Genomic DNA, 23955 nt, shown 5'->3' on the forward strand with positions numbered 1-23955 from the left:
CGTGTTTTTTATAATAAATTTAAATAAACTCCAGAGCAGGTGTTAAGGCTAACTTTTTGCTTAGCAATATTGTGCAATGTAATGTTCACCAACGAATGACTTTACGATGGTATCAGCACTAAAAATTCACAAAAATATGATTTTAAACATTTCTGGGGATCTTATTTTCATTTACTTCGAGAGTTACTGGACATTTTTATGAATAGTAGCAATTTTTGTAGCCTTTTTTCTTTGTCAACGTACTCATTAACTGTCTAGCAAATAGACTTGCTTAGCCTCATTTACAAAATACATCAGGTGCTCATGTAAATGTAGTAGCTAAATCCAAAACGAGGAATATTAAACATATTAGTATAAATTGTAATCCTATTTATTTGCGTATCTGTGCTTATTTGCAGGCGTGGGAGCCCACATCCTGTCCTTGATTGCAGCAAACTTTTTTATATCTTTTTACTGAGATTTTAAATTTTCAGCGATATAGTGGAATACAAATGTTATGTATTTTAACAGATAATTTCACCATATACAATAGTGGAGTAAAGGCATTTGTATCAAGGAATAAATACAATAAATCTAACGTACTTCTGTATATCTACAGATTATGAGATAACTAACCATGCAATAAAAGTTTCAATTTAACTTATTGCCCGCCTCTTCTTTTTTCTTTTCCCTTTATTTTGCAACAGTATTTGTATAACAATATCTATCTAGTATCATACATACATATTTACTTAGGACCACAGAGGCACCCTTATTTGCTTATAAAAGCATCCATAAGATACAGGTATGGGACCTGTTATCCAGAATGCTCGGGACCTGGGGTTTTCAGAATAACGGATCTTTCTGTAATTTGGATCTTCATACCTTAAGTCTACTAGAAAATAATGTAATTAATATATTAGAAACATTTTTTTATTTTGCACAGCCTATCTATTTACCCAGTTTTTATTTTCACGCTGAACTATTCCTTTAATGCTTTTTCATGCTGAACCCAAATTGGGGAAGTAGGGAAGTACATTTGATCAATAGGGGCTAACTGGACTCCTTGGTAATATTTCAATATATCAGGGAAGACAAGGCCTCCTTGTCTTTTACTTTTATGTAAAGTTGCTGCTGAAACTCTGGGAGAGCCAAAGGCCCAAACAAAACTAGTAAGAGACTTTTGTAAGATTACCAGGTCTTTCCTAGGCACAGATATAACCCACGAGATTTTATGTTTGTTCCATTGGGTCAATAAAGATTTATTTTCTTCCATTTATAAATACTAGATAACTGTGGGTCACAGCAAACTTTTAAAACACATCAAGGTCTCCAGTAAAACAGTCTGCTAAACATCAACATGACATAAACTCAATAGAATTGTTTTGCCTCAGACATGGATTCATGCAGCTTAGTTACCATCAAGACCAATGTACTGTTTTATTATAGCAGAACTATTTGCTTAAGATGACCGTCTAATACGGAGACCTCCGTCAGCAAAAGAAAAGTCAAAACTCTTGCACTGCTGATACATATGTATCTATTTATATATATATAGATGCTGAGAACCTTTTCAGTAGATTTTAGGGGGCCAGGTTAGGGGAGCTCCACCCATGTGGTGCAGAATAGGAAGATGTGGCCAGCAGACAGATGGAGCACTTGTCCCATGTGTGCAAACTATGTGTGTTGTGACTGTTCCTGTTTTACTATGTGTGTGTGTTGTACCAGAGCGATGCTAAAACATGAGCAGCGGCCAGAGAGAGGAGAGGGAGGAAAAGCCTGTTTACACAGACTGCAAACCGCCTGGGGAATAATGCAGGAAAGGAAGTGAGCCGGCTCTCTGTCTGACTGCTCCAACTTCCTGCTCTCTCACACACACACACATATACACACACACACATATATACCAAAGGGAAAAAAGAAAAGAAAGAAAAAAATCAGGATCTCATTACTACAGAAACCTTTGCAGACGACCGCCAGCATGGGAAACGAAGGGATTTTACCAATATAATTTTAGAAAGTTATAAAGGACAGAAGAAAGTTGCTAGAGGACAGCAGGAGTCTGGGTATGTACATTTGTCTATATTGTCTGGCACTTTGTGGAGCATCTCACTGCACATGGAAAAGGCACACAGAAAGTTTGCATGGATACGATAAGCATATTTGGAGCTGGGCTTCTCTCAGCTTATTGCTTTGCTGTCTGTGTAAAGCTTTAATAAATGTATTAATAAGTGAGGTGATAGATCTTTCGGTGCATCCTCCTGCTTGGCTGGAACAGGGAGTGTTGAACATATTAGTTATAAAAGCAACCCCCTCTGCGCTAATGATTACTATTTCTATTTAACATAAAAGGCTATTCATGGACGTAGCATTTGCATTAATAACTATATGTGAAAAGGTTTCAGGAACTTGTTAAAATTGCATGCACTTTTTGGGGGAAAAAACCTTTTCCAATGTATGATGCCATTTTTCCTATGCACATCAGACTTCCTGTCACCCAAATTAATGTAATTGCCGGGAGCCCCTCTCAGATGTCATTAGTTAGCAACGAAGTGGATGCATTTAGGAAAAGAGTGACTAAAGCTCCAGCACTTAGACAACAGTTTAGAATGGATAACCTAAATCTAACTTTCCCTAAGTGTTCCAGCATCCGTAGCTGCATGCCTAGCACTGGTGGCACAAGCACATGCAAAATAGCACTGAGCAATCTCAACGGTGTTGATAATCATCAGCAGGGAGAAATGATTGCTGATGATGCTGCAAAAGTAACTGAGAATTGGTGATGCTTCAGGGGCAAGGATGAGTGTCTCTGAATTTACATAGAGCTGCTGAAGTTAGGAATAAGTGGCATCAAGTATGGAAGCATTAACTCAGGTTTTGGAACATTTACATTTATATTTGTGAATATACATAGCATTTTTTTTATATCATATCAACTGGAATTTTTAGGTTTAATGCAGGTATTGTTTTAGCATACATGCCCCACGCCTTGATAGATTGTGTCTTAACATCTTTGTGCAGCTGGAGCCCAAACCCTGTGAAACTGGTACCATGTCACCCAGCAGGCAGTTGCTGGCATCTCTGTGGCAGCTGTGTGCCACGACAAGCAGGATTATCTAGCAGGCCATGCAGATATTTATTAGGAGGCGAGGCAGCCTATTAAGCAGAGTGCCACTGGAGCTGTTCTACAAGCAGGGGAGGGAATTCTCCTGAAAGAAAGTTATGTGAGTCTGGCTTGTCTGGAAACAGTAAGACTAATTGCCATTCGCTTCCGGTTTGAAACTGGCAGCAGACAACATCTTGAAAATGAGTCAGTGGTGCACACAAAGAGACTCTGTGGTTTCCTCCTCCTCGGGTCTATGTATTTGCAACTTGCAGTTTCCTTTGTAATGTTCAGAGGGCATTTTTAGCTGTGACCATTTATTAGAAACCTTCAGCCCAGGTAGTAGAGGAGAAAGCTGGAGTGTTGTTTTTGGATGGGACTTTTTTTGCCTTCGGGGGGGAAAAGTTCCTTTGAATTTTCCACTGGCTGCAGGAAGAGAGCACATTTAGTCATGGCTAAGTAATGTCTGTGCACACCACCTAATCTCATTAGCAGTTTCCGTTCCTCAAACACAGGAGGGTGTTTGTATGACTTGCAGAGGAGCAGAGAGTGGCCACCAGCCTGCACAGATAGGAGGCACAGACTCACCGCATCATCTGATCATCTCAAGATACCTAGACAATTGTACTTAGCAGGATTGCACTGATTAGCAACTGGGCTGATTTCCACTGCATTGATTTTATAAAGTCATACTGTGCGGGTGGTATATTTCATAATTTCTTCACATATCTTCATTTACTCACTCTGAATCAGTGGGCTGGAGATGCTGATGAGGGCAAATGTTAAAGGGATACGGTCATGGGAAAAAAAATTTTTCAAAATGAATCAGTTAATAGTGCTGCTCCAGCAGAATTCTGCACTGAAATCCATTTCTCAAAAGAGTAAACAGATTTTTTTATATTCAATTTTGAAATCTGACAATGGGCTAGACATTTTGTCAATTTCCCAGCTGCCCCTGGTCATGTGACTTGTGCCTGCACTTCCGGGGAGAAATGCTTTTTGGCAGGCTGCTGTTTTTCCTTCTCAATGTAACTGAATGTGTCTCAGTGAGACATGGGCTTTTACTATTGAGTGTTGTTCTTAGATCTACCAGGCAGCTGTTATCTTGTGTTAGGGAGCTGCTATCTGGTTACCTTCCCATTGTTCTTTTGTTTGGCTGCTGGGGGGAAAAAGGGAGGGGGTGATATCACTCCAAATTGCAGTACAGCAGTAAAGAGTGATTGAAGTTTATCAGAGCACAAGTCACATGACTTGGGGCAGCTGGGAAATTGACAATATGTCTAGCCCCATATCAGATTTCAAAATTGAATATAAAAAAAATTGTTTGCTCTTTTGAGAAATGGATTTCAGTGCAGAATTCTGTTGGAGCAGCACTATTAACTGATTCATTTTGAAAAAAATTTTTTTCCCCATGACAGTATCCCTTTAAAGCGCGCAATTACAAAATGTAGGCACAGTGCTAGGTTCAAAAACAGGCTCCAAATTTGTTAAAGGCAGAACAACATTGTAGCTATGGCAACCTTCTGGAATTCCTGAATGCCAACCAAAAATAAAACATAGGTCCGTTGTTTGATGCTCCCACCTTACTAAGAAATATGGATCAATTGCTAGGCTCATTCAGCAAAATTGGTGCTTAGAAAACCTCATCCAGCTGCTTTACAGGCACACCATGAGATCCAAGTCAGAGTAACTCTGGCATTCAGATGATGATCAAATACAGGCATGTTTATCAGTGGTTAAGAGATGATTATAGATATAGGAACTGTTCCCTGGAAATCCATTATTCAGAAAGAGCTGAGTTACGGGAAGTAGTGATGTGCCCGACCCTAACCCACCCCCTCCCAATCTGCACACAGCCCGCTATTGCCCCCCTGTTTATACACCCGCGCCCGACCCTAATTTGCCCCCTCCCAATCTGCACCCAGCCCGGCCCACTATTGTCCCCCTATTTGTAGACCCACGCCTCACCCACCCAGTGATGTCACACTGCGGCCTCGAGTCTATAAACTTAGGCGCCGGAAGTGCTAGGTCACGGGCAAGGAGAGCAGGAGAAACTTGAAGCTTGACCCGGACCCAAAGATTTGCTGCAGGAGTCAGCCTGAACCAGCCTGACCATGGGTCTCGGGTTGGCCAGCACAACGGGAAGGTTGTCTCCCATAGATTCCATTGTAATTGACTAATTCAACATTTTAAACATATTTCCTTTTTCTCTGTAATAATAAAACAGTACCTTGTACTTGATCCCAACTAAGATATAATTATTCCTTATTAATCCCCTGCTGCAAATTGCATCTAACTTGCAAACATAATGGGTAAAACATGGCACAAAGCACTGCATTTATAAATGACCCTTTTATTTATACAGCCATGTTTGCCTTTATCATAGCTGCATTTGGCACTGTTTATAGACCAAAGGTCTAGAGGTAGTTCCCCCATACATAACATATAATACCTTGAAGAATATTATTTCCATGGACTTATTAGGCTTAATGTACACAACCTTACCTTCAAAATGTTGTGCACCTGTCTCTTAAACTTTGACCTTACATAAATCTTTTCACTACTAAAGAAAGCCATGTGCAATACCTGGTATACAATAACAATTGCTTTACAAATAGCAAGCGTAGTACCAACATTTGAAGAAATAGCTTTTGTTGTGTTGGTTATGATCTATAATAAGGATCATCTTTATCTTTGCACTATTAAATTATTAAAAAGGACAGACCTTTTTTTAATAGTTTTTTTAATGGTTTCTTAAAGGGATTAGAGTCATATAGAAACAACATATGTTGCACGTCTGTTTTCAATAAAATTACAGTCAATTAGTACAGATTAGATAGATTGATTAGATAGATACACAGAGTGCCAGGCAGATAATAGCAGTCCTTGTTATTCATATATTAGCTATAAAAAGAGAGCAGGGTTGAATCTACAGCCTATTGCAGCTGGTGTGGCTGCACAGGGGCCAATCATCATACAGGGGCCCTCACTCAAACAGCACTTTAATTTTCTTAACATTGTAAATAAATACTTTTATCTCCCTGGTAATTTAATCAGTGTTCCAACATTGTGGAGTGCCAGCACCACTCGTCCACTTAGGCAAGCCTCTGCAGATGGCAGCTATTAAAAAAATACAGTAGTTTGGTGACCACGGGGCCTTGCACTATTTCTGTATAGGGGCCACATTTTGAATATGTTTGCTTCTGAGAGAGAGAGATGCGAGAAGCAGAGGAAGCCCACAGACAAAGATACACATAATGAGCCTGATGCAGCTAAATGCACTAAGCATTGAAATTTGCACATTTGAGCATGGGGGGAAATCATGGTACCTACTTCTATTATATAACATGACTTCTGGCCTTTAAAGGGATGGCTTTTGGAAAGATGTCATGAGGCATGAGAAAACATTGGGCTGTCGTACAGGATAACAAGGGGCATGAGACTGAACAATTTATGGAGAGAGGGATATTCTATTAGTATTGATTGCTTCTCCTGCAAGAACAATATCCAAAGCATAAAACATAGTCCATGCACAAACTTAAATCTGCGAAGTGATTTGTTTGTGCATTATGTTGGGCATACTGCCCCCAATCAACATTTCTGGATTTTTTGAGGCATTTTTTGGCATCAGTTGGAAGTGAGTATACATGGCATGAGTAATATCACACGTTGGGCCAGATTCAATTCAGTGAGAAAAAGATTTATACTGTGATAACTTATGGACGAGATTCAATTCAGAACAAAATGATCTCACTCTTTATCCTGTGAAAACTCTGTTGAAGTCTATGGTCTATTGAAATGAATTTCGTCCATGAGTTGTCATGTGATAAACCATGAGATAACTTTTTCTCACGGAACTGAATCTGGCCCTTACGCTCTTGTCTGTTGACTAATGCAACGGGAAAAACATTGGAAATCTTGGTGATCTTTTCAAGGAATGGTTTGTGGACAATAAGATCATTCTCCTTGTTTTTGTGTGTCTAATTCATTAGGTGCCAATCAGATGCATGTGTATGCACAACACATAAAGGGACCCCTTGAAGTACCATCCTCAAAGCAGGTATGGTATCTGTTATCCAGTATGCTCGGGACCTAGGGGTTTCCGGAAAGGGAGTCTTTCTGTAATTTTGATCTTCATGTCTTCTAAATAATCATGTAAATGTTAAATAAAACCAGGATTAATGATATCTTAGTTTGGATCATGTACAAGGTACTGTTTTACTATTACAGAGAAAAAGGGAATTGTTTTAAAAAATGTGTTGGATTATTTGATTATAGTGAAGTCGATGGGAGACAGCCTTACCATAATTTGGAGCTTTATGGGATAACGGATTTTTGGATAATGGATCCCATACCTGTACCTGTGAATCACAATTTGCCTTTGATTTTGCACATTGCACGCATACTTGCATGAGCCCTGGAAAGTAGAACCCCCCCCACACAAAGATCTTACAGCAAGGCTGGAGCTAGGAGTAGACAGATGAAGCATATGCACATGGTGTATCTGTGAAGGATCTGTTTTGCTTTTCTACCCAAAATTAGTTCTTTTGATAACTTGAAGCAACACCAATGTAAAATTGATTATGAGAGGAACTCTAACTTGGTAGAAAAAGAAACTTTCAGGGTTAGATCACTGCAGAATTTTGGCATTGTGGTATAACAAAGATATGCTGTGAGAGGAGTGCTTATAAGATGTGTATCTCATCCCACTGGAAATCCAGCTAAAGTGAGTCACTTTCTACCCTGGAGCTAGGAAAAGCCATGTATTTTCTGTGATGTGGTTAAACATAACTCCTCACTAAAAATGCACTAGATTTAGGAATAGAACTTTAAGGTATTAGCAAGAAATGAAATGTATTCTCTTATTATATTTACAGCCATTATACTTCTACAATCTATATTCCATTATAATAATAATGTCAGCACCAAAGTGGACTGTGTTGGGATGGTTTCTAAACACTCCCACTTAAGCCAATGGCAACATGTAGCATTGCCTAGGAGGCATATTTTCAAAATAAATGACAATGATATTAGGTTTGTTTTCCCAATTTTAATGAAAAATGCAATGCCTACAGGATTACTTGTCAGCAAAACAAAATGTAGCTGGATTAATTGGTCTTCAGCATCACTCTTTCATGAAAAAGGCTTTAAGGTTATACTTGTAATAAAAGAATGCTGTGTTTCTTATCTTCTTCTTCACCTTTAAATGAACTTTTAGCATGACATAGACACTGATATTCTGCAAAAAAAAAATTTTTGTGGTCTTTTTTTCCAGTTATTTAGATTTTCACTATGCAGCTCTCCAGTTTGGAATTTCAACAGCTATCTGGTTGCTAGGGTCTTGGGGGTGACCAGGCAGTGGTTTGAATGAGTGACTGCAATATAAATGGCCACCCCTTTAAACTTGAAGAACATAACTTTCATTTGAAGCAGTGTAGGGGGTTCTTTACAGTGAGGACAGTGAGGTTGTGGAATGCACTGCTGGGTTATGTCGATGGCTGATTCTGTTAATGCCTTTAAGAGGGGTTTTGGTGGTATCTTGGACAAGCATAATATCTAAGGCTATTGTGATACTAAACTCTACAATTAGTATAGATATGGGTATATACAGTATAGTTTATGTGAGTGTATGGAGGGGTCGAGACCCCAAGTGTGTGTATGTATGGACGCTTGGTTTCATTTGGAGGGGTTGAGACCCCAAGTGACCCCATTTCAAAGCTGGAAAGTATAAATAAATAAATAATTCAAAAACAATAAAAAGACCAATTACAAAGTTGCTAGGAATAGGACATTCTATAACATACTAAAAGTTAACTTCAATACCTACATTAAATGGGGCACAAAAGGTACTAGGAGGTCTATTACCATTTCAGTCATTGGGCATGCACAAACGTCTCTAGATTCAGCTTTGAAATGGCTGTTATGCTTTAGTACAGTGGTCCACAACCAGTAGCTTGTGAGCAACATCTTGCTCTCTAACCCCTTGGATGTTGCTCCCAGTGGCCTCAAAGCAGGAGCTTATTTTTGAATTCCAGGCTTGGAGGCAAGTTTTGGTTGTATAAAAACCAGAAGTACTGCCAAACAGAGTCTCAATGTAGGTTGACAATCCACATAGGGGCTACCAAATGGCCAATCACAGCCCTTATCTGGCACCCCAAGAACATTTTTCATGCTTGTGTTGCTCCCCAACTCCTTTTACTTCTGAATGTTGCTCATAGGTTCAAAAGATTGGGGATCCCTGCTTTAGTACATAAGGGTAAAAACTAGAACTCCTTGTATTGGAGCTACACCTCCCTGATCAGGGCTAGCCTTAGGTAGAGCTTGCAAAAATCAGCATGGCATTTGTTCTGCCTCCGGACAAGGGGAATAAACCAATAGACAGTGACCAGAGGGGACAACAGGAGGAGAGATGGGACAAAACAAGGAAAAGCAACCCACTAAATAAATGATACATATGTAACATGACAGCATTTATAAAGACAGTGATTCATTTGTTTGCTATCGGCTTGAAACACAGGCCAAATCTGGCTACAATCCACACCATTCAGCATAGGCATCATTACTCACTGAGCTCCATACTAGTAAGTTAGCAGTAGAAGTGACCTCCAATCCAGAGTGCACCAAGTATTAGACCACCAGTCACCATGGCCACATGAGCAAGGATCCTCCAAAAAAAGTAGACTGGAATTCAGTTAAATAAAATGCCCTGCAAAGGCCTGCTGATGCTCCCGAACTGCCCTGTCCACCCCAATGATGCCCAGATCCTGTCCATGATCTTTCCAGACCCACACACTACAACACAAATCCATGGTCATGTTGTGAACAGGTTCAGTCAAGCCCAGTTATACCCCAGCCCTGTCCATGATCCTTCCAGAATTCACCCACTCCAACTTGAATGAATGAATGCCCATACCCTGTCGATTTCTTCCAGACCTCACCCACTTGAACACAAACCTTTTCACCCCACAACCTTTTCTTACTATGACTTGTATCTCTGCCTATCTTGGGGTCCCTGACTGGATTACCCCCTTTGTACCCCTTTGATAGTGGCCCTTAGTGATGGGCAAATGTATGAAAAATTCAATTTTGACGCGAGCGACAATTTTTATAGGTGACTATTTGGTCCAAATGGGCGACAGAATAATTTTGACAAATAATTATGCACACAACAATTTTTTTAATTTCGATGCAGTGGATTTTTCTCCGGTGAATTATTGCTGCAGTTTCGCAAATTAATCCGCTTGCGGTGAAAAACGGAAATTAGCCGCAAGTTATTTATTTATTCGCCCATAACTAGTTGCCCTGCCTTTTAAAGCTTAGAGGCTGATAGTTTCACTGTTGTTTATATAAAAGAGCAACAATCACTCTGATGCTTTTTTCTTCATGGAACTCATATGTCTGCACTCGTCAGACATAAAAGTGGCCAGCTATGTCTTTTATAAAATACATTCCTCGGTACAAACTGTGGTGATCTTTAGGGTGGGTCGATTGAAGATCAGTTAGGTGGTTTGTCTTGAATTACATTTAGTGCTTAAAATATTCCAGAAAACCCATGACAAAGGCTTATTGGTGTGATATTTGGGTTGAACAGATATTTGCTGTAGTAACAATCTCAGAATGTCCAATACATAAGTGATTCCATATATCTCCAGTCTTGTTATGGTACAAAAGGGAACCTGACCACATTTCGCACAGCAAATGAGGCTTGAACTGTGATTATCATTAACATGCTAGGAAATTATATTTCTTGTGAGGGTTATGAATCATTATTTCTGTTATTATGATTAACGCATTTAATTTCAAAGGGAAAATAGCTTTGAGTAATGGGTGAAATAATAAATTCAGGTAAAATACACAAGATTACAAGTTGATATTGCAGAAGGTATCACAGCCATGTGCCCAGTTGATGTTATTGTTACTTTAAACAGGTTTATTTGTGCTCTGCATGCTTGGATCCAACTTAAATGTAGAATAAATAAATGGAAAGGGGTCTTTAAGAAATTAAACTAAGCCAGGAAGAGGCTCCATATTCGAGCCACTGGCAATGGCCATCTTGAAGTCATTAGTGAAACAGGGAGATTACATTTTTAGCATTCTATGGCGCTCACACATGGACTACTGAGCTGGCTGCAAATGGCTGTAGGACCCACCATCGACATGGATGTGTTTATATATCCCTAACTACAAATGATTAAGGGGAAACACATCATAAATAACAAAGCCAACTTGAGTGTTTCAGAAAGTAACTGAAAAGATGTTCAACCGTATAAATAAAAAACGTTTAAAAAAATGAAAATGATTTTCAGCCATATCTGCTATTGCCAGCTGGAATGCTCATTGATAAAAACGGCAGGGACCTGCCATTGCTTGTAATAGTAACTCCTGCAATGCTACAAATTCCTAGCCAAATTAATCCAGATATTAGGAATATAAATTCATATTATACTTTATACAACCTAAAGGAACCACGCTTGGTCCTTTAGGTTGTATAAAGCATAGTATGAATTTATATCTGCACTTGTGGCTTGTGGATGAGCCATAAAGTCTAATGTATCCACCATATTACACAACATCATTTAGCCCATACCATACAGAGATATTGGCACTTTGAACATTGCAATAATGCCCAGCCAGAAGAAGAAAGGATTACCAACATTAGATACCCTTTTCCCATTTACTAGGGAGCAACATAAAGGCCAAATTGCCTGGTGAGGTCTGGAGAAATACCCCCTTTGCCCACTTCTTAAAGCAGCTCTAAAATGCAGGCATACTATTTTCTTGTTAGAGCCTTCACTAGCAGCTTTGTCAGTTAGGATATTTCCGTCCCCTGTTTGTCCATAGAGATATCACAAAACAACCACTTGGTACACAAATCTGTGTATGGTGGTTCAGAGGTCGAATGTTGATGTATGCCTCTTGAACATTTGCATGGCACTGATTAATGATATAAATATATAAGTACAATATGACCGACTCCATACCGGAATGTCATTTTAAGGGAGAAATGCAAAGGATATCAATATTTAAAAAAGTTACTTTGTATTTATAGAAGCCATTCTAGCCCCTGCTTTATATATACACCATATAGATAAGAACCAGATGATCCTCAGGCAGATAGAGCCTTACAGCCTATACATCTCCATTTACTACAATAAGCAGCATATAGACATCTAATCGGCTATCCTATTGCTCATAAATGGGTATTTGGATCCCCACTCAAGTGCATTGAGGCAGCCACAAATTGAATAAGCAGGTAAGTAGATCATAGCTGTATTTGAAATACAGGACCAGTCATTTAGCAGTAGGACATTTCAGTGTTGCAAAGGTGCAAATATTATTTAAATATGCATTTTAGATGCCAACTAAACTATATTAACCTCATATACAAGGAATCTACTCATATCAGGAAGCCACTTCACTATCACCTTCCTAAAGGAAACTCCAAGTCAACTGCAAGATTTTTCAATGGGCAATAACATCATGAGTTATTCACTTAATTGACGTTTAGTATTATACCATCACCAGAGTGATCAGAGCTAATTGGCCGATTGGTTGCTATGGGTAACTACATGGGGCAAATTTGCCCAGTATGAACCCTATTTACATTTTCAGCAATCTGGGAAACCAGTTCTAATAGTGCTACTAACTTCTGGGTCAAGAGCATATCGAAGCATTTCTTACTCACTTACTGTATCTTAAATCATCAATAAGAGAATAGCAAGACTTTCTGCACTAGGTACACAAGTAATGTATAATAAAGTGATTATATCATGTTTCCGTGCCTATTTTCATATAGGCCAAAGTATGACAGACCGAAGACTGGCTGAAAAAAAACAATCATTGGTTGGTTGCTATAGGTTACTGCCCATGGGTAAATATCCCAATGTTAGTTTGTGGCTATTAGAGAAGATTAAATGAATATATTCATGTTAGTGTAATTCACCAGATGAGCAGTGCAGGAATTCCGAGCTCCTCTGATGAAGCGCCCAATAGCGTGAAACGCATCAGGAGGGAGTGGCTGACATGACGTAGGCAGACTGGGGTGAGACACTGCATTGTGGTGTGTTATGCTAAAAAGCTTTGTTTGGATATATCAATGTGAATTTTACTATGGATGAATTGTACAAATAAATGTTTGAAGTGAGACACTGTGTATGTCTTTAATTTTTATGTATTCCGAGCCAATTCCATAAATCAGAGCAGTTTTATGACCCCCCTCCCCACCCATTACATTTATATTCCGGTTTTCCTCATTTTTTTTTCCATGGGGTGGTGCTGCAGGAATTCCTACCTTGCGCTGTTTTCCCAGCAATACGCCTCAAAAACATAATAGCAGGAAGTCCTGATTTAGAACGTTTTTACAGCTTGAATACAATAGCAAAACACCGAGGATGCTCTGGTCGGAAACATAACAGTCGCTGGATATGGAAAGATCAGCATCATTATGTTGCCATGAAAATCTGTCCCCTCAAGTACAGTGGGTATGTAAGTAAATGTAACCTTATTTTGGGTTGTTTGAAAAGAATCTGTGAGTACAGGCAGAGAGGGGGACATTTCAGGACAAAACCGAGCTACATTAACCTACTTAATGTTACATTCTCTGTGACCCAGAGGCTGGTACAGACACTTCTATAAGGCAAGGGGATTTGGCATTATGGTAAGTTTCGTTTTTTAACCCACAACACAACCTGTGTGTCATCTGGCACAAATGTCTAGTGCTATGTACCTTTGTCACATGTTGTTATGTGCGTTTCTATTTGTCAGCGAGGCAGCCTTGTGATATGGACTTGTGTGTGGGCTTGGCATAGGCCGCTCTGCTGTTGTTATTATTATTTACATGTAATTTAGTGTTTACTTGGAAGAATAGTGCATTTGAGCAGAAGGAGTCTCAAATAGACAATGGAAGTTTGTGCTTGGTGTTTTTTATTTTACATGTTTTTTTGGACTGCAATCCTACATAATTCCCCATGGATTTCCGAGGGTTATTTAGGGTTATTTTAATCCATAGCAGCCAATCTGAATGGAGCAATTACTGGTATTTGGAATAAGACCTCTGATTGCTATAGGTTACTAGACCTAAAACAGACATTGCTGCACTTTGCACTATTTACCCTTTAAAATACTCTAGTTCCTAGGTTCCTAGGACTCAAGCAATCAGGGTTTTGTGTGAATTGCAGACTGCAGAATAGACATCTCAATAGAGAGTGAAGTGTTCTTTTTCAGCTTCTGTAGCTTTGCACCCATGCACCGGTACCTTATACTGATAGGGACATGATACATACAAGACTTGTAATTCATACTAGATTGGAAAAAAGGTACTTTAGCCAGTGTCCCAAACTGCAAATATTGTGACCAGTAAGGACTTATTCCTTCCAAGCCCCCCAACCTGTGAATTGACAGCACTTTCTCCAACATTTCTTCATGGAATATGGAGCAGAAATGTTCCTTATACATTGTGTATAAATACTCATTTCTGAAGCAAGTGCTAGGTGTACAATGCATGTGCCACAACTTTTGTGCAATTTACCAAGGCTGCCACTATATTGCATCAGTGCTGATAGATTATGGGTTTGGGTTGAGGTTGTATATTTGAATGCTGGTGCAGATTGCATGCTGTGTAGTGATGCTCATGCCACTAGAAATGGTGCCACAATGAGATTTATAACGTGCAAGTCAGCTTTGCCATATGCAAACAGAGTCCTGGAAGACAGACCTCCTTAATGGTAGGTTTTAACTCCAGAGTTCCCTTGCGTCTATATGCACTGTATGTACTTTATACCTTGTACATTGCAGAACATATGCAACTGGGAATTTGGTGCAAGGCTTACGTATAGAGGAATGTGAGCTGAAGGCATAGACATTAGTGAACAACATTTATATGGACACAATTTTGTGTGCAATTTGTGTTAGTAAATGAGCCCTATGGTCCAGAATGTCAGATCCACTAGGGAAGCGAAATTGTATTGCAAATAAATGCATCACATGCTGGCAGTTGAATCCATCATTCAGGAAGCTAGACCCACTTAAAGTTTTCTCTCCCAGCGTGTCTATAGATGGAAGAGCATTGCAGGCTAGATGCTAGTGTGAGAATATATCCATGATGTTTATATCACATGCACTTTGTAGCTGGTGAAAGAAATAATGATTTATGTATTTATCCGTAAACTTGCAGAAAGGCTTTCCCATTCAGCAAGGCCCAACAATGCTTCTGACTGTTAGCATTGCACTCAAGGGCTGAGATTGGGGGGAGCCGGGACTTCAAATCCCCCAAAATGAATATATATATATATATAGTGTGCAGTAATTCTAAATCTCAAGCAAACGCAAACCAGAAGATAGATTAGTAACAACTGTGTTTAATAAAGCTATATACATTCTTGATCATTGCTATAGAATAGCACTGGGTTTTGATGAATGTGCCATAATTAGCCGGGAGCCTGCAAGATGCCAGGCATGAGTTAAAGAGCCAGGAGATCTCCGGCAGCACACAGGGCTTTAATTTCAGGCTGGGGCAGATGTAAGAGTCCAGATTTCCTGAGGTCTATTTTCCAGTTTCCTGCCTATAACCTACAGAAATACAGGAACTAACACATGGAATGCCGCCCCATTACTCAGGGAACTCGCTGATCTCTCAGGCACTGGGCTGTGCGTGCTTGGGAGCAAGAATATCAGATATAAAAAGGAACTTCTGTATGAACACAACACTACTGAATAGGAATTCACTTTTATAGATACTGTTTCGTTTTTAGGAATTTTTATTTTGTTGCTGCTTCATCTGTCCTAGTCATTCACAGCAAACTCATTTGCACTGACATAGCAGGAATATTTAGTGGGAGTTAAAGGGAAAACTCTTTCCTTACACAGTAACCATCTAATCCAGAAAGCTTATTGCTCTAGACTTTATTACTTATTCTTACCTATCTTTTAGTTGTATATCCTTTTCTTCAGCTAATGGTTTATCCAAACTCCATAGTTCCCATGGCCACTCACCTTAGCAAACAGTTTGAAGGTCAAGCACAATAGCTAAACACTGTGATCTTATTTCTAAGTATTTTGTAGACAGGTATATTCTAAGACAATTTGCAGCCATTGCTTTTTGTTGGTGGTTTTTGAATGATTTCACATTTGGTTCTGTAGCTCTCTAGCTTGGACTTTAAACTGGTATGTTGTCACTGGGGTAGCACTTACTGTAGCAATCAGGTTTGAATAACAGAGCCAGTCTAACCACAGGAAGAGAAGTATTGCACAATATTAAACACAAAATTAAAGTAGCTCAAACATTCGCCATATTACGTTCACTTTCCATTTGGAGAAAAGCAGAATAAGACAGCAGAAAACTCAAAAAAACGTAAAAAAAGGAAGAGCAATTGCAGCTTCTGTTAGAATATCACTGTATAGCCGTCCCTTTTATAATGTGCAATGGCCTTGGACTTTCTGTATGTTAAATCAGATTGTCATTCTATTTAGAACTAGTTCTTGGATGATTATAAAATCACAGCTGCATTTTTATATTATAATTAATAATAATTTATAGGGGTGATCATGTTCATCCTATGCTAGTTATGCAGTGCAATCAGTTAGAGTAATATACCATAGAGGAACAGGTGCCACCTTGTGGTACATTGGATTTACTGAAGGAAAAATATTAAAATAGTTAAATGAAAAAGGATTTATGAATATTATTATGCCCTCAATGGCTTTCTCTAGGACAGCCCAGAATTCCACAGTTAAAACACGGGATAACAGAAGAAGGGCAAAAGATTTGAATTTCTGCAGTTTTAGAGGGTCTTTCAATCCCACAAATGTCTACTTATTTATTAAAATATATGAATATAAAAAGCACAACAGAATAAAAACATGGAACACATGCAAATTGAAAACCTCAAAATCCTCATTTGTGTAAGAATTTTCACGTGAACCTCCCATCCGGAAGAGCTCTAAAAATTCAAGGCAAAAAAAAAAAATACTTTACAGTTGGAAAAGGACTTCTACGTGACCTTGCCAGCTTTTAGATGGAGGAGTTTTGTATAAGAGTTTGTCAATAAATAGCAAATATTTTGTGATTTAGAGTAATTAGTTAAAAACACAATTTTTAGTACTAAAAAGTACTATTTGGGGAAAAGAAAAAAAGTAGGAATGTTGTAGATAGAATATTGGGGCAGTGAGGAACTGCTAAGAGATACCATAGAAGCCTGCCTTGTTGATGATACTTTGCCTTTAAAAGCTCTGACTGTGGGATGATTTTGTCTGTTGCAGGTATGGAGAGTGCTATCACACTGTGGCAGTTCCTGTTGCAATTGCTACTCGACCAGAAACATGAGCATCTCATCTGCTGGACATCAAACGATGGGGAATTCAAGCTGCTCAAGGCTGAAGAGGTGGCCAAACTCTGGGGACTGAGGAAGAATAAAACTAACATGAACTATGACAAACTGAGTCGGGCCCTTCGATATTACTATGATAAGGTGAGTCAAACTTCCAAAAATATTACTAATGCAGTAATGTCCCTTGCCATTATACCATTCTCTCTCTAAAACCATTTTGCTAATGTTTTATAGAACATCATCAAAAAGGTCATTGGACAGAAATTTGTGTACAAGTTTGTTTCCTTCCCGGAGATACTAAAGATGGATCCGCACTCGGTGGAAGTCAGCAGGGAGAGTGTATTGCTGCAGGACAGCGACTGCAAGATCCCGTCTGATCTCAGAGAACATCATAAACAAACACTGGCAGCGCTGAGAAGTGCCAGTCGGAATGAATATATCCACTCAGGCCTGTATTCCTCCTTCACTATTAACTCCCTGCAAAACCAGACAGAGAACTACAAGTTTATCAAAACAGAAAACTTACAGGAACATGAAGAGGAGGAGGAAAAGGAAGAAGAGGAGGATGAGGAGGAGGAGGTCAAACCATCCATCAGGAACTTGGTGGAGGAAACCAGAACTGTTATAAGATTTGTTACAAACAAAACAGATAAGCAATCTGTCCGACCAGTGGTTTCCTTGCCAGCTACATCAGAATCATCAGCTTTCCTTTCCTCCTCTTTGTCTAATAAAGGTTCTTCTCTAAAGTACCCCAATGTAGCTAGTGTGTCCTCAGCATCTACTTGCTCTTCCCGTTCCCCATCCCTGTCCCCCAGTCTGTCCTACCCAAGTGACCAGAGAAGTCTGTTCCTTGAATACTCCTGTCATGGCGCAGATTCCGTGGAACCATTAAACCTCTCCGCTAGTTCCAAATCAAAACTATCAAAACTATCATCATGCCATCCACCCAAAGCCAAGAAGCCCAAAGGCCTAGAAATCTGCTCTCCGCCTCTGCTTCTCTCTAGCAGTGATATTGGATCCATTGCTCTCAATAGCCCAGCACTTCCGTCAGGATCCATGACCCCAGCATTTTTCACAGCTCAGGTAAGTAAAGCTTTACAACTACAAGTAGTACGTGTGTGACTGGTGCAAATGAAATGAAAGAAAAAGCACTGGGGGAGTAATAAAAGTTGCAAAGAGAAAAAAAAAACCCCACACAAATAAGATTAAAAGTTTGCATTTCACCATAAGATTTTCTAGTATGCTCTGCATGCCTAGTCTGTTGTTAAATGTAGCCCTTGAAAATCTGGACTTCCTTTAAATTGGTTTAAGGTGGCCATACACGGAGAGATCCGCTCGTTTGGCGATGTCGCCAAATGAGGGGATCTCTCCCCGATATGCCCACCTTGAGGTGGGCAATATCGGGCTGATCCGATCATGGGCCCTAGGGCCCAACGATCGGATCCTAACGATGCCTAACGGGCGGTCGGATCGCGGGACCGCATCAACGAACAGATGCGACCACATTCGGATCGAGATCTGCCCGACTTCCGGCCAGATCTCGATCAGGAAGCCCGGCTGGGGGGCCCCATACACGGGCCAATAAGCTGCCGACTCGGTTTGTCGGCAGCTTTTATCGGCCCGTGTATGGCCACCTTTAGGGCAGGGACCCACGGGGAGATTTAGTTGCACGGCGATAAATCGCCACTTCTTCTAATCTAAACTGCCTCCCACCAGCTAAAAACCAAATAGCCCGGCGGGATGGCACTCGGATCGATTTGTTTTCCGAAGTCGCCTGAAGTTTCCTTATGTTACCTGCTAGTTGGTTGCATTGTAGGTGATTAGACCTGTAGTGAATTTTGCACCTTTTATTATTTAACCTCATATATCCATTCCATGTGCTATTCATTTAGCTCAGAAGTGGATTAAGAACATGTATTTTACATGTGGAGTGTGGTACTTGTGAAATCCAGACATGCAGACAAGTCAGCTCCCCCAAATTACCCAGAAGTTACCCTGATTTAAGTCCCGCTCACCTGGACTCCTGCAGTAGCAGATTTGTCTTCCACTTTCAACTATTTGCACTCAAAACCTAATTTACCTGCTTGGAATCTTCACCCAAATCAAAAAGCATGGCAGGGTTGCAGGGCAGAAATGAGGGGTGGACAAAATGTCTCTGTATAACTTCAGATCAGGGTTGGCATCTCTGGTGCACTTGGGCCAAGCCAGTCTTTAGTAATCAAGGAGATGTATGTAGGGTTGCCATATGGTTGGTAAAAATGACATTTAATGCTGATGTTATTAATAGGGAAGATAAATAAAAATATAGGAAGACTGGTATTTTTTCCATAAAATTTGGTAACCCTGGACAGATATCTGTGCTCACAAAATGCACACCAGACCCATGTATATCCCTGGACTATTGGGGAAATGGGGCACTTAAATGTTTGCTCACCTTTAAATTAACTTTTAGTATGATGTAGAGAGACAATTTGCAATTGGTTTTCATTTTTTAATATTTGTGGTTTTTTTTGAGTGATTTAGTTTTGTATTCAGCAGCTCTCCAGTTTGTAGTTTTGGCAATCCAATTGTTAGGGTCCAAATTCCCCTAGCAACCATGCTTTGATTTGAACCAGAGACTGGGATATAAATAGGAGAGGCCTGAATAGAAAGACGAGTAATGAAAAGTGGCAGTAACAATAAATTGGTAGTCTTAAAGAACATTTGTTTTTTTAGTTGGGGTCAGTGACCCCCATTTGAAAGCTGGAAAGCGGCAGAAAAAGAAGGCAATTCAAAAACTATAAAGAAGAGAAAACGAAGGCCAATTGAAAACATGCTTTGAATTAGCCATTCTATAACATATTAAAAGTTAACCTGAAGGTGAACCACAACTCTAAGCAAGCACCATATACGTGACCTACTTACCAGCATTCATTTAACCACATGAATTGAGCAACAAATATTTCTCAGAATGCTCATTATATATTACTCAGATCAGGAAATGCTTGGCGACTAGGAGTCATAAAGCTGCAAGGGGTAAACTTAGAAGAGATTCCATGAAAAGGAGGGTGGGCTTGGGAAGCAAAAGGCAGCAAAGTGTTGTAAAAGCAGTGTAGGAGGGGCACGGCACAGAAAAAGCTGGTTGAATACAATTGTATCTCCTGCTTTCCCTCTAAACCAGAAGTATCTATATAAAAACACAATGCAAGTGGAAATATTTGAAATATTTAGGTCACAAGTTGCTATACCTGAAAAGCAGGCAGTTGTGAAAGCAACTAATTAGTGTGCGGGCAGATACAGCTTTGTGCCACTTTCTCAAATTCTTCCATCTGTGTAATGTTTGGCAGCAGCCACCAGAGGGTAATGTTCCACCAGTCTTTTTTAAAAGTGATAACAGACAATTTTATCTAATGGCAATTTTCATCAGATTCATTGTAGTCAGTCAGAGAGCAGGCCAAACAAAGTGCCTTAAGGTCAGTCCACACAAGCAGATTCGGGGAGATTTAGTCGCCTGGCGACTAATCGCCTCTTCTTCCGGGCGAAAATCTCCCCGAACTGCCTTCGCGTGTCTTCCTGTCCACTATAATGAAAAGTCGCCTGCGTTAAAGCACACGCGGTGCTTCTTTTCCGAAGTGGCCCGAAGTTTCCTTGTGAGGCAGCTTCGGAAAAAGAAGCGTCGCGTGTGCTTTAGCGCAGGCGACTTTTCATTATAGGGGACAGGAAGACACGGGAAGACACGCGAAGGCAATTCGGGGAGATTGTCGCCCAGAAGAAGAGGCGATTAGTCGGCAGGCGACTAAATCTCCCTGAATCTGCTTGTGTGGACTGATCCTTATGCTGTTCTATTGCTTCCTAATGAACCTTTACTACTACTAAAGATAATAAAACATTGCTTAAATGTGAGGGAGGCCCCTTGTTTTATCAGATGGGACCTGTTGTGGGGAAAAACGGGACTGAAAGTTTGATCGGTCAGGACTTGTGACTCGCAACCAACATTCTACCTGTTAGGGCAGAGACACACGTGGAGATTCGGGGAGATTAGTCGTCTGGCGACAAATCGCCTATTCTTCGGGCGACTTAGTCGCACGGAGAAGTGGTGATTTGTTGCCAGGAGCCCCGAATCTCCACGTGTGTCTCTGCCCTTAGTAACTTTCTCCCTAGTATGTAAACACACGGCAACATTTGAGAGTTAACCCTTTAAATGTCAAGGTCCCTTTTATCTTGCAGTGTCATGTTACCGGTCAATTCACAACACAGGACAGATCAAAAGGGAACCTGAAACAACAGCAGCTAAGGCAGTGCTGTCCAACTATTACCTACACAATTATTAAGCCAAAGGCATGAACACAGTTGTATTTTCATGCTGGTACTGGTATGGTATCCATTGTCTGGAAACCCGTTATTGAGAAAGCTCCAAATTACAGAAATATTAAATATATTCCATAGACTCCATTTTTATCCAAATTTTGAAAAATAATTTCCTTTTTCTCTGCAAATAATAAAACAGTACCTTGTACTTGATCCAAACTAAGATATAAATAATACATTATTGGAAGCAAAAACAGCCTATTGGGTTTATTTAATGCTGAAATGATTGTCTAGTAGACTTAAGGCACAAACTTCCAAATTATGGAAAGATCAGTTATCTGGAAAACCCCTGGTTCCTAGCATTCTGGATAACTGGTCCCATACCTGTACCATAAAAGCTATAGCTAGTGGCACTTGTACACAGGACTATGTAAGAGGCAGTTTTGAACTCCTATTGATATTAGGATAAGAAGAAATATTAATAATACAAATATATTTTTTTCTATTGCAGACACCAAATGGATTACTGTTAACCCCTAGTCCACTGTTGTCCAGCATTCACTTCTGGAGCAGTCTCAGTCCTGTCGCTCCATTAAGTCCTGCCAGGCTGCAAGGACCAAACACCTTGTTCCAGGTAGGTGGGTTCATAGTAAGGCACTTGTGTTATTTTCTTAAATACTGCAGGGGTGCATGATTTGCGGGGGTGTTTATTGCATCACTACAATGGCATTTCTATAAACAGGGTACTAACTGCCTGCATGCAAGTCCTTTCTTATATGTGATTGGCTCCACAATGTGTTCTTGATGCCAGTTTTGCAACTTTCTCTGACCAAACATCCTTATCTATTTTTATATAGTTGCAAATAGAATTACCTAATTGAACATACAAGTGCCATAATAAGGCCAGCAATATAATCTTACATTAGAACTAAGAGAGGGAATAATATCACAGTTACTAGTTGATCACATAGAAGGAGAGTTGTTGGAGGTTCAGTGCAGTTCCTGGATGCCGACAGCTCCCGTATTTATTATCATGTTAATGTTTTTATTGGGTGTTATGAAGAGGTTTAGAAGAGCCAAATTAAGCCATTAATATTCATATGTAACAAATAGCACTAACCAGGAGCAGTAGCAGCAGCCAATGGGACGTCTTGCTTTTGAACAGGTGACCAGTAAAACTTAGCACCTGTTATTACATGACCCAATTAGGCTGGTAATATCTACTTTTAATCAACACAAATAATAATTTCTGTCCACATTTCCTTTCCAGTTTCCCAGCCTGCTGAATGGTCATTTACCAATGCAGCTGCCAGGATTGGACAGAGCATCATCTCCAGTGCTTCTATCATCCAACACCCAAAAATCCTGATGCACTATGGGAAGGACTTTAATAACTCATAATACCCATAATAATCTCCCTTTCCAGGAGCAATCTGTGAAGAGCATGGCCATTTTCACTTGGCACTTTTTCTTGTTGTTTACCTGAGTTCAGTTCCAAGTGTTGTACATAACACCAAATGAATCGGACACTCCCAGCATGCTCCTCCGTTAGCTATGAATTGCTTTAAACTGTAGTTTAAAGGCTACTAGGAGAACCACAGGTTGGCTCTATGTATTAATTGTAACAGAGCATGTGATATACAGTAGGTTTTGTATATGCAAAGTGTTGAGCACTGTTGAATTCCATTTCTCCAGTTGACACTGTGGGCTAGTTATACTAAACCCTGTAAGGCTTATACTTGGGGATGGAAGCCAGATTGCAAAACCCCCAAAAAGCTGATCATTTAAGTAGTGATCATTGCACAGCTCAGCATAGTCTAGTTGTGCCAGTAGTATCCCTGGACAAGCCAATGTTTGCCTTATGTTATGCACTTGAGCTTATGGAAACTATAACCGTCTGTGCCTTCTCTTGCATACTACATTTTTGTGTATTTTACATTATGGATAACACTTCTGGGGAAGTAACCTGTATTAGGGCAATAAAAAGAAAAGTGTCATATTTTGGTGATAAACCCCCCCAAAAAAAACAACCAAAATTGTAATCACTTAGCGTCCGATTTTCATTTTTTGCCCTATAACTACACCCCCCCCCACTTTAGATTGACATGACCTCTCTTTCTTAGAATTCTAAGCCCGAGTTCCCAAACTTATATTCCAGACTTATTTGTATTTAGTGCTTTTCATTTTTATTGAAATATGGCCTGAAATGTTTTTTCTTAATTTGTTGAGAAAAAAAAAATAAAAAAAAATGTCACAACAAAA

General features: G+C 39.8%; 1 protein-coding gene across 5 annotated transcripts; it reads left to right on the forward strand.

Annotated features, from left to right (window-relative positions):
• The first annotated feature begins 1645 nt into the window (after positions 1 to 1645).
• elk3.L (ELK3, ETS transcription factor L homeolog) lies at positions 1646 to 23955 on the forward strand. Of its 5 annotated transcripts, none has more exons than XM_018250747.2 (5): positions 1646 to 2045; positions 17339 to 17547; positions 17641 to 18489; positions 22205 to 22327; positions 22964 to 23955. In XM_018250747.2, the coding sequence occupies exons 2-5, from the start codon at positions 17341 to 17343 to the stop codon at positions 23060 to 23062; spliced, it is 1278 nt and encodes a 425-aa protein (XP_018106236.1). In that variant the 5' UTR covers positions 1646 to 2045; positions 17339 to 17340; the 3' UTR covers positions 23063 to 23955.

Source organism: Xenopus laevis, chromosome 3L, assembly GCF_017654675.1.
Source record: "Xenopus laevis strain J_2021 chromosome 3L, Xenopus_laevis_v10.1, whole genome shotgun sequence".
Taxonomy (NCBI): Eukaryota; Metazoa; Chordata; class Amphibia; order Anura; family Pipidae; genus Xenopus; species Xenopus laevis.

Coding starts and splice junctions, on each gene's coding strand:
- elk3.L (XM_018250747.2), top strand. CDS start 17,341: ATGGAGAGTGCTATCACACTGTGGCAGTTCCTGTTGCAATTGCTACTC. Junction 17,548..17,640: donor TTCGATATTACTATGATAAG/GTGAGTCAAACT, acceptor AATGTTTTATAG/AACATCATCAAAAAGGTCAT. Junction 22,328..22,963: donor GACCAAACACCTTGTTCCAG/GTAGGTGGGTTC, acceptor TTTCCTTTCCAG/TTTCCCAGCCTGCTGAATGG.